The sequence below is a fragment of the Culex quinquefasciatus genome, chromosome 2 (genome assembly GCF_015732765.1).
Source record: "Culex quinquefasciatus strain JHB chromosome 2, VPISU_Cqui_1.0_pri_paternal, whole genome shotgun sequence".
Taxonomy (NCBI): domain Eukaryota; kingdom Metazoa; phylum Arthropoda; class Insecta; order Diptera; family Culicidae; genus Culex; species Culex quinquefasciatus.
Window position 1 is genome coordinate 218,899,262 of NC_051862.1, and position 13,245 is coordinate 218,912,506.

The window sequence follows — 13,245 nt, forward strand, 5'->3', positions numbered from 1 at the left end:
AAGTGGGATGATTTGATTTAAGGGAAATATGCTGGGAAATTAATTCTTTGATTTATTTTCTTTAAAATGACTGAAATTTCAATTTATTGGAAGAATCCATTTAAATCAGTTATTCTCGGAATCGCGCAAAATGACTAAGAAGTCAACTCTGTTCCAAACTTCGACCTCCAGAGTCGATGCTCGGCATTAATCCGCCCGACTGACTGCAACTCTTACTAGGGCCAAACCCATCAGGTCGAGCCGCTCTGTCGGTATGCCCATTCTTCCGCCACGTCCGGATTCAGGTCAAACCCAATATGGCAAAATATGCAATCCCCAAGTCCCAAGCCCCTCGCAAAGTCACAACCCAGGTAGGTATATGTTTCTTGCTTTATGAGCTGCCAGTTTATGGTTTGAACACAAAATAATAATCGAATGAGGAGGAGGTTGGTGGGGAAAGAAAAAAAAACGCGCGCCAAACAAGACTCTTGGACACTTCTCCAACTCGACAATTCCCGGTACTGCCAACCAAGAATCACTCCTGTTGCTTCTTCCACCGCTGATATGAACTACATACTCAGCTCGAATGCATGAGCATAAGCTTAAGCTTCATGCTGTACGTAGTTGTGTGTGTATCGCTCTCTTTACGACCTATTAAACAGAAATTCCATTAAACCTAAATTGTCTACATGCATCATTTATCTTCATTTCATTATGTTTATATTAGTCAGTCAGTCTACCGTTTTCCGTGGTGAACGGTGGACGGTGAAGAGTTGCTTGGTGGTGCGGTGAAGTTGCGAACAGATTTTCTGTGGAAATTGACGCAACGGAGTCAGTGACAAGCTGGCGATGGAGTTGGGAACAGTGTTGGCAGTCAACCTTAAAAATATGTAGTGGAAAAATGAACCAACTAAGAATTGCAGCTTTAGAACTTATGTTTAACTATTAAGGCCGTTGCAAATATTTTTCAAAATTTATGTCGTCCCCTTTCCAGAAAAAATCCAAAAAATCAGTCGAGTAAAGAAACATGGAAGAGTTTTTAAAATTTTAAATGTTTTTCGATGAAAATACGTTTTTTCGGAATTTTAAGTACGCTGTAAAAACTGGCGTCAAATTTTACATTGAAAACCATTTGAATGAAGTTGAGACTGATTAAAAATATATAAATTTTAGATTTAAACTTTGTCCTTATAATATGAAACATTTTTCGAATAAAAAATCCTAATAGTAGCGTTGCAAATATATTTTACAGTTTTTGTCCCTCGACTTTGATTGAAATTGAGGAAGGTAGGAGCCAAAAATAAAAAAAAAAGATATCAACTTTGAATGAAGTATGTTTTTACATGCACAGCTAAAAATCAGATGGTAAAATCGCATGCAAAACCATGCAAATCACCTACGTCAAAAAATACACTTAAAACTACACACTGCATGTACAATTTTTGCAAAAATAAAAAGTTGCGATCGACGGGTTTCAAACTCAGCACCAACAGTAATGACTGGCGCCTTAGCCCGCTCGGCCATCAGACCAATTAAAAATTGAAAGAATAAACGCCTATATGAGCATGACATTTCGGTCAAGCAGGTTTCCCATACTGATAGGCTACATATTTCTAGGTGTATTGTTACATAGAATTTCATAGAATAATGCAAAATTTATTTTACACTCAGGCCATTTCAACGCAGCTGGATTAATACTTTTTTTTTTGCTGTGTGTATTTAGCTAAACAGTAAAAAATTGTGTAAATTTGGAAGCTGTAATTTTGGAAGGTTGAATATTAACTCTTTCATGATGTAATTTTACCTCAATTAAGACTGAAAAAGTGACATTGCACCAGAAAAGTGGTAAAATTACACCATTTTTTAAACATAAAAGATCTTCCCCTTCCCATATGTAATATTGCCATGTTTTTTTACAGTTGTTTTGCAATCATTAGTTTACAAAATATGTTGGTATTGGCCAAATAAATTTATTTTAACTATAAAACGTTTCGCAGTACTGTTCATCGGTATTTAAAAAAAATAAACTAAATATGTTGCATAAATAATTCTCATCGCAGAAAAACTGCATTTCAAATTCTATGTTGACAAATGAAAAAATGTCTATTTTTATTTGAATTTAAAAATTTAATCATAAAATTTTGCGGGATAATAACAATTATATAAATAACCTTGAATTGATTACGAAATTCACACTTTGGTTTTAAGAACAGCTATGCTTAATAGGGTGGGTACGTTTTTCAAAAAGTTCTCGGATCAAGTTTTAGTATGGTTCCCCTTGTAGGGCATGCCCATAGGGACTTTCATGCCAAATATCAGCTCATTTGGTTGTAAACTGGCTGCGCGCATCAGGGTTAAAGTTTACATGGGAATTACTATGGGAAAATTGGACTTTTTGTTCAAGCGCTCCTACAGGTCTGGAAAAATAACGCGCCAACTTCTGGTATGGTCAGGTCTATGGGGAATGGTCTGGAGAACAATTTCCCGAAGAGAGCATATGGATTCGTTGTCCCTAGACCTGGCGCATCGGCAAACAATCCGATGTCTCCGGAATCAACGGTTTTTCCTGAAAAAGCATCAAATTTTCCTTAGCATGCTATGAAAGCTTGATGCACACCGCGACGCCATAGTCAGGTAGCTACCACGTGGGTGAAAGACGGCTGGAATATTCAATTGCAAACTTTCTTTTAGCTAGAAAATGATCATTGCGAGCAATCCTGATATTATTCAGTCGAATTCTGAATCTTTGCATAGCAAATTTGTATTTTTTTGCAAATTTTTCATCCACGTGGTAGCTGCCTGACGTCTGGCGTCGCGGTGTTCATTAAGTTTTCATAGCATGCTAAGGAAAATTTGATGCTTTTTCAGGGAAAACCGTTGATTCCGGAGACATCGGATTGTTTGCCGATGCGCCAGGTCTAGGGACAACGAATCCATATGCTTTCTTCGGGAAAAGTGTTCTCCAGACCATTCCCCATAGGCCTGACCATACCAGAAGTTGGCGCGTGATTTTCCCAGACCTGTAGGAGCGTTTGAACAAAAAGTTCCAATTTCCCATAGTAATTCCCATGTAAACTTTAACCCTGATGCGCGCAGCCAGTTTACAACCAAATGAGCTGATATTTGGCATGAAAGTCCCTATGGGCATGCCCTACAAGGGGAACCATACTAAAACTTGATCCGAGAACTTTTTGAAAAACGTACCCACCCTAATGCTTAATGATAATTTAACATTCCAAAAATAAATTACAAATGCACAGCTCTGAAACAATATTCGTAAATTATTATAAAAAAATCAACATTGATAATTTTTTTTTTGTTTTATGGAGGCCTAATTGGCAGCATGTTTTATTTATAATGTTTAAACTTAAATAATACAACAGATTTCTTTTTTTTGGGAAGACCGAATCGTTAGTCTCCAAAATTTGTATAGCAATAATTCTCTATACAAACTACTACCCTAAAAATTTAAGATGTTTGTGCTTTTGGAGACATTCTAATGCATTTCTCAAGACTTGAGCATTTGCAGAAAAAATGTTGGTTGGCTATAATACCATTTGAACAAGTCGTCGAAGAGGACAAAAAGAATTGTTGAAAAAACGAATACTCCAAGTACTTGAGCCAATTAAATGTTTCTCAAATGAATAAGTGTGAAATACATTAAATCAGCCTTCAAAACAACATTAAACCAACATTTTAAAAAATAATAATAATAATTGTAAAATTGCATTGCAATCAAAATGATAAACTATATTTTTGCTTAAAAAAATCTAAAAAAATCATCTAAAGGGCTCACTAAAAATAATATTCAATCTAGGTAGTCTGGCCACAGTTCTTCCAAAATCAGATCGATCGTTCCCTTCGATCCACACACTCGCTCGTCACGGACACGACCAATTTGTGTGCGCCGCCGCGCCATCAAATCCCCGTCCCACTGCAAGTTCCAGTTCAAGCATCTTAATCATGTTTTTAAAATAATAAACACAGTAGCCCGAAAAGTATTTTTTTTTGTGATAAAGTGGCAGAAACTGAACAAGTCGCAGCAGGCGAGTTAACCGATTTAAGAGCAGCATCCAAGCCGTTCGAACGAAGCAGGCAATGAGTGAAGTTAAAAAAACCTTATTGAAACTAAATACATATCACTTTAGAACTTGAAGCTGGTTGGTCCGGTGGTCAAAATCCCGTCGACAGCGTCTGAGTCCAGAAAAGGGAGAAAGAAGACGGAAAGAACTTGCAAAATGAGTAAAAAAAACACACACAAAACTCGTCTATGAAGGAGGAGTGCAACAACTTGAAGAGCGGATCAAGTTTGAAACTGAAAAGAGGCAAAATAAAGAACAGAAAAAACAACAACACCGTCACTTGGTTAAGAGAGAAGCCAAGTTCTAAGAAGTGAGAAGGGCGAAAAAAAAGAGTATAAAATAATATCAAAACATCGCGCAAACTAAAGTGGTCCTGAGAAGCGAGGTCCAAACATTGGCCAGACCGTGCTGGTTTTTATTTTGAAGTACGGATGAGGTTTGTGAAACTTTTTTTCGGGTACTTGCACGCTCAAGCAGTTGTTTCAAGTTGGAAAGTTCATATTCGCTATTCGGACCAGTGTATAAATATAATGTTAACGAGATTATCCTTTTTCCCGGCTCTTCAAAAAAAAATTGAAGTAGAGAAAAAGAACTCTAATTATTATGAGTTTTTTTTTTCTTTTTCTTCCTCCAATCAGGACCACGCGACACCGCTCTTTATCGCGGCCCAGAACGGGCACAGTGCGGTGCTGAAGTTGTTGTTGGCGGCCGGAGCCCATCCGGATACGCCACGGAACGACGGGGCCACCCCGCTCTGGATAGCGGCCCAGATGGGACACGACCACATCGTGAAGCTGCTGCTGCTGCACGGGGCCTTCGTGGATGCGGTGCGATGTGTGAGTATTGAAGGGTCATGTCATGGGGTGCTTTGATTGGGGTAATCGGTAGTTTGTTGATAATGCCACATAGTTTGTTGATAATGCCACATACTTTTGTGTAACAAGAAGTTTTTGAGAAAATTGTACATAAAAGTCACTATAGGCTACTACACATTTTATTTAGAATTGTGTCCCTCAGCACTGGCCGAGGTCGCAATTTTTAATTCAGACTAAATCAACCCTCTGCAACCCAACCCCGCCTTTAGACGGGCTTCAATTTAAAAAATCGCCAAAAATCCATATTTCAACCAATTTTGGATCTTTAAAATGCATTGGAAAGAAGAACTCTTAAAATTTTAGAAAATGTATGGGTTGGATGTTTCACTTGTTTTATGTGACTTTGCCAATGTTTAAAAAAATGTCATTTTTTTAGGGGTCAACTTAGGCTGTGTTTTTAACTAACATTTCCTATTTTTCAAGTAAAAAGAAGTATGCAGTAATTTTTCTAGTGTCCCAGGCTATGCCTCTACGCATTTTTAAAACAATTTAAATGATAATGGTGCCATTTTATAGCATAAAATGTAAAAAAAAAAGCAAAAAAAAATGTAGAATAGGCCAAATACTACCAAAAACAAACATAAACTTAACAAGATAAATGCAAATTAAAAAAACTAAAAATTAAACATAAAAAATGACAAGGAAAGTTTTTCGTAAAACAAAAGTTTGGACAGTAGAGGGTTAAAAAAAAGCAAAATGAATCACAACATGCTTTTTGAATTATGCAAGTTTTGCTTCTGTCAAAAATGTCAAAATGTAATGAATTTATTTAAAAAACATTTTTTTTATGTTTTAAAACATAAAATAAAATTTGAATTGGACTTATCATAGATAAAATATGACTTTTTGATCAAAAAATAACTTAAGAGCGAGTCCACGAACAGGGCATACCCCTTTGTATGGGACGTCGTTTGGACCTCACCAATCTGCCTGAAATTTTCAGGGGTTGTTTGTACATATAAAACTAGCATCTGGCCAAAATATGAGCACTCTAGGTCAACGGGAAGTGGGGCAAAGTTTGAAGGTTCAAAAACGTCAAAAATCGTAAAAAGGCTGTAACTTGGGCAAAATATAATTTATTTTCGAAATTCTAAATGCATCTGAAAGGGCTTAAAAAATTCAACAAAATGCAGGGTAGAACATCCCAATCGGTTGAATCTTAAGGGAGTTATTGGCATTTTAGTGAAAAAATAGCACAATTTTCAAACTCAAATAAAAAAGTGTTCCATCCAGATATCAACTCGGTTCGACCTGCAGCTTGTAAGGGACATCTGGGACTACCATCTGACACTGAGAACGCTTTGGGTAAGGCAGTTTAACATATAAAATAGACACTTTTACTTTTAGTGAATTTTTTGGTTGTAAATTTTTGCTCGGGGGACCCCTTAGATCCCATTTTCTGATGATAATTTTATCATATTCGTGTTTCTGAGACAATTTCACAATAGAAACATGCTTAAAATGTTTATTTTCATCCATTTTAACCCTTTAAAAAATGAAAGTTAAAAAAAATTAGATGCTGCTTTTTTCTGGTGTGATCTAGTATCCTTGGAAACGAACTTGAATTTCAATAAATGTGAATCGAAGATTTTTTAACTTTCATTTTTTAAAGGGTTAAAATGGATGAAAATAAACATTTTTATGCATGTTTCTATTGTGAAATTGTCTCAGGAACACGAATATGATAAAATTATCATCAGAAAATGGGATCTAAGGGGTCCCCCGAGCAAAAATTTACAACCAAAAAATTCATTAAAAGTAAAAGTGTCTATTTTATATGTTAAACTGCCTTACCCAAAGCGTTCTCAGTCTCAGATGGTAGTCCCAGATGTCCCTTACAATCTGCAGGTCGAACCGAGTTGATATCTGGATGGAACACTTTTTTATTTGAGTTTGAAAATTGTGCTATTTTTTCACTAAAATGCCAATAGATTTAACCAATTGGGATGGTTCTCCCAGCATTTAGTTTTTGTTTTTAAGTCCTTTCAGATGCATTTAGAATTTCGAAATTAAATTATATTTTGCCCAAGTTACAGCCTTTTTACGATTTTTGACGTTTTTGAACCTTCAAACTTTTTGTCCCGATTTGCCCCACTTCCCGTTGACCTAGAGTGCTCATATTTTGGCCAGATGCTAGTTTTATATGTACAAACAACCCCTGAAAATTTCAGGCAGATTGGTGAGGTCGATGCGAGATGGGTATGCTTTGCTCGTGGACTCGCTATTAATTTAAAATATTTCAGAAAAATAACAATCACTTGGATCTATACTTGGTGTTTTATTTTTAATACAAACGTTAACAGAGAGAAATAAAACAATAAGATTTTAAAAAGTGGTTTATGGTCAAAAAATATAAAAAATTGGACTAATTTATTAAAAAAAAAGAAAACAGCTCAACATAATAAGACTTTTAAACTGATAAAAAAAAAGAAATGGCAAATTTACCACTATCCAGTTAAAAATGCTGAAGCAAAACAAAAATATTTTTTTACTGATTTAAATAAAATTCTAGTAAAAAAATCACAATATTTTGGAAATTCCTTATTTACTTTGGAAATTGCCTGATTTTTTTAATTTCACAAAAGTTAAATGTTCTTAAATTTATTCATTTAAAATATTCGCGATTGCATATTTTTCAAAAGTAAACAAGCCTTTTCCATTGATTTTGTTTTTTTTCCTAATTTTTTTGTGAAAAAATTGTATGTAAAAAATGGAATAAAAACGAGGATTTTTGTAAAGTGAGGCTTATATAATTATTATTTTTTGTTTTGAATAGCATAAGGTTTGATTTCTGATATGATCATAAAAGGATCAGCTCAAACAAGTTGTTATGCATTTTTGTAATTGTTTTTGAATAGATCAGACTTTATTTTCAATAGACAATGTGTTTTGAGGCCGGATCTGAAAAAATAAATCAAACGTTTTTTTCTTTCGAAGCCGAACTCATTAAGAGCAAAACTGTGTTGAGTTAACGTGGGTTATGTGGTTATTGCTAACATCCAATAACATTTTTTTGAATTTTTTTATTGATTGCTTGTTTGGTGTTTTGAAAAAATAAAAATAAAAAAAGAAGTGCAATCAGCTGAAATTAATGCAAAATAATCTATTACGTTGTTTTTCATATATTCAATATCAAAAATCAAACCATCCACATCAACGACCCCCGTGTCTTCTGTGGTCTCTATTGCAAGTTTCTGCTCGAACCTACGAGTCCGAAGTCTTGAATGGAGAGAGCACTCAAACCTCTTTCTACTCCAAGGAACCTTCCACTCCAGTGTTTGAACTGACGACCTTTGGATTGTGAGTCCAATCGCCGTCAGCGATTCCACCGGAGTAGGCTTGGTTTGGTATGTTGTTTGTACTTATGGCATGGAGACAACTCCTACACCTGGAATGACTTAACGGCCTAACAACCAATGCCGGGACCGACATTTTACTTCCTCATCCGATGGAAGGTTGAAGCAGATGGGAATCGAACCCAGAATCATTCAATATATTTGGACTTAATTTTCAATGTTAAAAGCGAAACTTATTGGAATTTAGCTCGAACACTAAAAATCTTATATAAAATATCTTCAATTGTAGTTTATGCAACAAGTTGCACAAAGAAGATTTTTTCAGCTCGAGTCGTACATTTATCCAACAAGGTTTACCGAGTTGGATAAATACGACGAGTGTTGAACAATTCAAGTATTGGCACGAGTTGCTTACAACATTTTTTTCAATTTCGAAAAACGCTTTTTGAATGAAATTTTAAGTGTTGTTAAGTAAATTCACCGTTCAAAACTAAAAAAATATTGAAAATGACACAATTCGGTGCTGAAAACTTATCAGCATATATTTTGAAAAGTGTTACTATTCGATTCTGTTATTAATGGTACAGAAAAAAAGGCTTTTTCGGCGTTTAAAAATGACAGGAAAAGTGAGTAATTTCGGAATTGCAAAATCACAGTTTTTGAAATAATTACTCAAATCTTTGAAATATCTTTTATCGTTCAAAGTCCGCAATAAGAATCGGTAAATTTTCTGAGGTAAAAATTATCATCAACCTAAAAATAGAAATATTCCACTTTTTTTTATTTGAAGCTCCACTTTTTAAGATTATTATTTTTTGTTTTGATGAAATCGGTTGTAAAGGGGTGAAAATATTATATATTCTTAATTTTTGAAACAATTTGATTGCTTCTTGTTTATGTTTTTAAAATTTTATTTTGTACGGAGAGACTAAGGATTAAAGATGATTTAGTTATTTTAAGATCTATCAAAACACTTTTATCGATTATGACAACTTTTTCCAAAATTAGAAATTTATTTTGTTGTTTTAGTGTTTTGCAAAGGTTTTTTAAAGTTTTGTGTTTTTTAAAAGATAAAATTAAAGTTCAATTGAAACTGATTCAACTACATAACATTTTCTCTCCCAATAAATTAAAAAAACTTTTCTCCCCTTCTCCCTCAGGACGGTGCCACCGCCCTCTTCAAGGCGGCCCACAAGGGCCACAGCTCCGTCGTGCACGAACTCCTCAAGTACCGCCCCAACCTGGGCCAGATCCCGAACGGCGAAACGGCCCTGCACGCGGCCGCCCTCTTTGGTCACCTCCCGGTGGTCAAGCAGCTGATCGGTGCCGGCGCGGACATCCTGGCCAAGAACGCCGAAGGGCTGACGCCGTTGCAAATTTCGCGCCAACAAAAGTACCACGCCGTCTACCAGTACCTGAAGGATCGCGAGCACTTTTTGCGCCACCAAAGTGCCAAGGCCGCCGCGGTCAGCACGGTCACGGTAGCCACCAGCGGAAACACGACGGCCTCGGTGGTCAACTCGGTGGCCATCACCAGCTAGGCCGAGGCCACCGTTTCGTCGTCTTCCAGTGGCGGCGGCGGCGGCGGAAGAGATTGAAATAATGTCGTTAAGGTGAGACCGGTGGTTCCGGATTCGCGGCCAGTTTTTTTTTGTTTTGTTTTTCTTTCACTATAATTTATTCACAAAATGCAACAGATAGAAAAATTAGACTTACAAATTAGCGTGTGTGTGTGGAGTTTGGGGGAAGAATTAAGGTAGCAATAAAAAAGAGAGGCGAATTCCGACACACCGAAAAAACACAACAACTCTTGAAAACACACAGTCGTCCAATTTAGTCACGAATTAAGCTAGTTGAAGTAACCGCGAGGAGCTTTCGATTTTTAGGAGGGAATGACCAAAGATCACGACGTAGAAACAAAGAGAAGAAGAGGAGATCATCAACCATCATCGCGAGCAGCGCGATGAAAGCTCGCGAGCTGAGTGGAAAGTGGACAGAAGCAGATGGATTGAAGAAAAGAAAGGTAGGAAAGAAGAAATCATAATCTTAATCAAATGTCAAAACATTTAATTATTGATTAGTGGCGAACGGAGTGAATCCGCGGGTGAAATAGAGATATGGAGTCACGAATTGATGCGTTTGAAGAGTAGCTCTGCGATGCATAAGATATTGAAGAGTGGCGCGCAGGGTAAGAATGGTTGGTATGCACCAAAATCAATGTGATCATCATTAAATTTTTCATAATCTTTGTTGAAATTACAACTTTTTTTTCAATATTATTAAAAATTACTAGTTTCGTCTAACTTTTTTTAAATTGACACAAAAAATTGAGAACGATTAAATGGAGAATCGTTTAAAATATGAATTTCCATGACTTTAATCTGGAATCCTTAATTCTGTTTCATAACTTGTAAAAAAATATTAAAATTGAAATTTCGTGTCATGATTCCAATATTTGGATGCAAAATAGTTTTTTTAATGCATTTCATACCAGTCCAGTTATTAGTTTTCAAAATATCTGAGTATTTACAAAAAAAAATGTAAAGGAAAAACAATTTGCTGCACTTTTACAAAAAAAAATATATATAAATATTAGCTCAGGAAAGTGCGTTTGAAATAAATTTCGATTCTTAAGACTTCTGTTTCTGTTTAAATTTTGATGTTTTTTTTTCAGAAAAAACATTTTTTTGCTTAGTGATTTTTTAAGCCTGTTTTGTGGGGTGGAACTATAAAAAAAATGCAATTTATTTTCGTATAATAATTATTTGCTTATATTGGCAATTTGCGGCGAGAAATATTAAGCTAACCTAGGAAAGAAAGAGGAGAGACAGAATTGGAGATCGCGACAACAGTTTTTATCAAACCTTTTGTCACATGGTGGATAGATCCAGACAGGGCGCTGGCAGTTATAAGGGGAAAGGAGGTGAAGAAGCTAAGGGCCATTCATTCTAAGTGTAATATTTGGTTGAACTAGCTTTTTAGGGGTCTTCCATTAACCGACACAGAAGGTGTCGGAGAATGTCCCACATAGTTGACACACGATAATTTCTTTTCGTGTTTCGTCATCTATGGGACAACCCCCATAGTTTTTTTCTGAAAAAAAAACATCAAAATATAAACAGAAACAGAAGTCCTAAGAATCGAAATTTATTTTCGTAATACTTACCTAGAGGATGGTAATCAGAATGAATCTGCTGCAAAGAATCTTGCAAAACATAAAACAGAAAAATATTTGATTGAGGATAATAAAAAATCTTAATTGCACTCTTAAAAATCTATATTTTAATCGGACGAAAAACAGGGGGCAAAAAAGTTTTTTTCTTAAAATTTCAATGGAAATTCAAGTGCAATCAGACGAAATCAATCATATCAAATGCATTCCCTTGCGTTAAGAATCATTTTAATTTTTGTAAATTTTGTAAAACAACTAAACTAGTTTATAATGCATTTTAAAACACTTTTTCATTCAAATGTTGAGACTATGGCTTGTTATTTCAATGTTTATAAATATATTTTTTTTGCCCCTTTTTCCTCGACCAGGCCGAGGAACAAAAACATAAAAAAAATGCATCGGCCTATGTTGAAAATGAACTACAACTTTTTAAAAATTTAAAAATTTCTCAAAAAAATCAGGGGTAGGTAAGCACAGATCGTTAAGAGACGCTTGCGTCAAAAAAAATTCATTTTGTGATAGTTTTTGTTTAAAAATTTCAAAAATCACACTTAAATTATTTTTCATTTTTATTGGGCTTTGAGAATCGGTGTTATAACATTGTTTTGAATTTAAATTGAAAATATTAAATTTTTTTTATTTTTTAGTTGCCTTCTATTCTTTCAATTAACGATAGCGATAGCAGTAACCTTTTTCCAAAGAAGAAAAATTTCCAATATACCAAGTAAAAAAAAAATAATACTTGTAAATCAAGCAAAACACTTCATAAAGAATTGAAAAATAAACGTTTAGTCTTGGCAATGTTATAGTTGATTTTGAAATTTTAAAATCACTTTCAGTTGAATAATCAGGGGGCACAAAAATATTTTTTTGAAAAACTTCAAAAAAATTATGAAAATTTAAGTTTAATCAACCAAAACCAGTTAATAATTCTTTTTCCTGCGTTTATAATCATATTTATCATGTTTGAACTCCTTTTAAAACATTTTAATTTGTTATGAAATACCAATGTACAGTCCGACAAATAGTTTTTCTCGCGAAAAAAAATTTCCGTGAATACATCGATATTTTGAAAACTAATGACTGGAGAAAAAAATGCATTTTAAATTACTTTTTTCTACCAAATGCTCAAACCTAGGCTTGTAATTCCCCCACCCACGACTTTGGTCAGAGTCGCATAAACTTCAAAAAATATTTGCTACGGCCTAAATGTTTAAATGATTAATGAGAGTTGCACTTTTATTTAGATTTACATAAATGATTTAATTTCACAGAACAAAATAAACTTCCCTTAAATTTTTACTACTACTTCAGAAACTGATATGATTAATTGTGATTTTTTCCTATAAAACTTTTTAACATTTTTTGCCAAAATTAAAATTATTTTAAATCTATTTGAAACTGTTAAAAATCAGCAAATGTACACAGAAAAAAAATCATTGTTATATTTGGGAAGGGGTACATTTTTTATGTCAGAAAAAAGATGTAGTTTCACCTCTGGAAATGTGTAATTTTACCTCTTTTCTAATGCAATGTCACTTTTTCAATATAAACTGAGGTAAAATTACAACAAAAAAGAGGTAATATTCAACCTTCCAAAATTACAGCTTCCTCATTTACATTATTTTTAACTGTGTAAATGATATTTAAACTGGCTTACAAATACAGAAAATTGTTCGGTTGATAATAAATTAAAGTTTTTGTTACTCGGTTCAGGTCAAGGTCGAGAGGGAAGGGGGCAAACACACTTAATTACAAATTTTGAGGCTGGTTTATCAAAATTTTGATACAGAAGATAGCACTTAATGCTTCATTTTTACAGTTATGTTCTTATCAAAAAT

The 13,245-nt window shown here is 34.5% G+C and overlaps 1 protein-coding gene across 6 annotated transcripts in view; it reads left to right on the forward strand.

The window, feature by feature from the left end:
• The window catches only part of LOC6032123 (ankyrin repeat domain-containing protein 29), a 366,194-nt gene extending 356,041 nt beyond the window's left edge, over positions 1-10,153 (forward strand). For all 6 annotated transcript variants that reach the window (XM_038253623.1, XM_038253621.1, XM_038253618.1 and 3 more), the window contains exons 7-8: positions 4,700-4,897; positions 9,393-10,153. In XM_038253623.1, the coding sequence (XP_038109551.1) occupies positions 4,700-4,897; positions 9,393-9,773 (579 nt within the window). In that variant the 3' untranslated portion in view covers positions 9,774-10,153. The remainder of the gene's footprint in view (positions 1-4,699; positions 4,898-9,392) is intronic.
• The last annotated feature ends 3,092 nt before the right edge of the window (positions 10,154-13,245 follow it).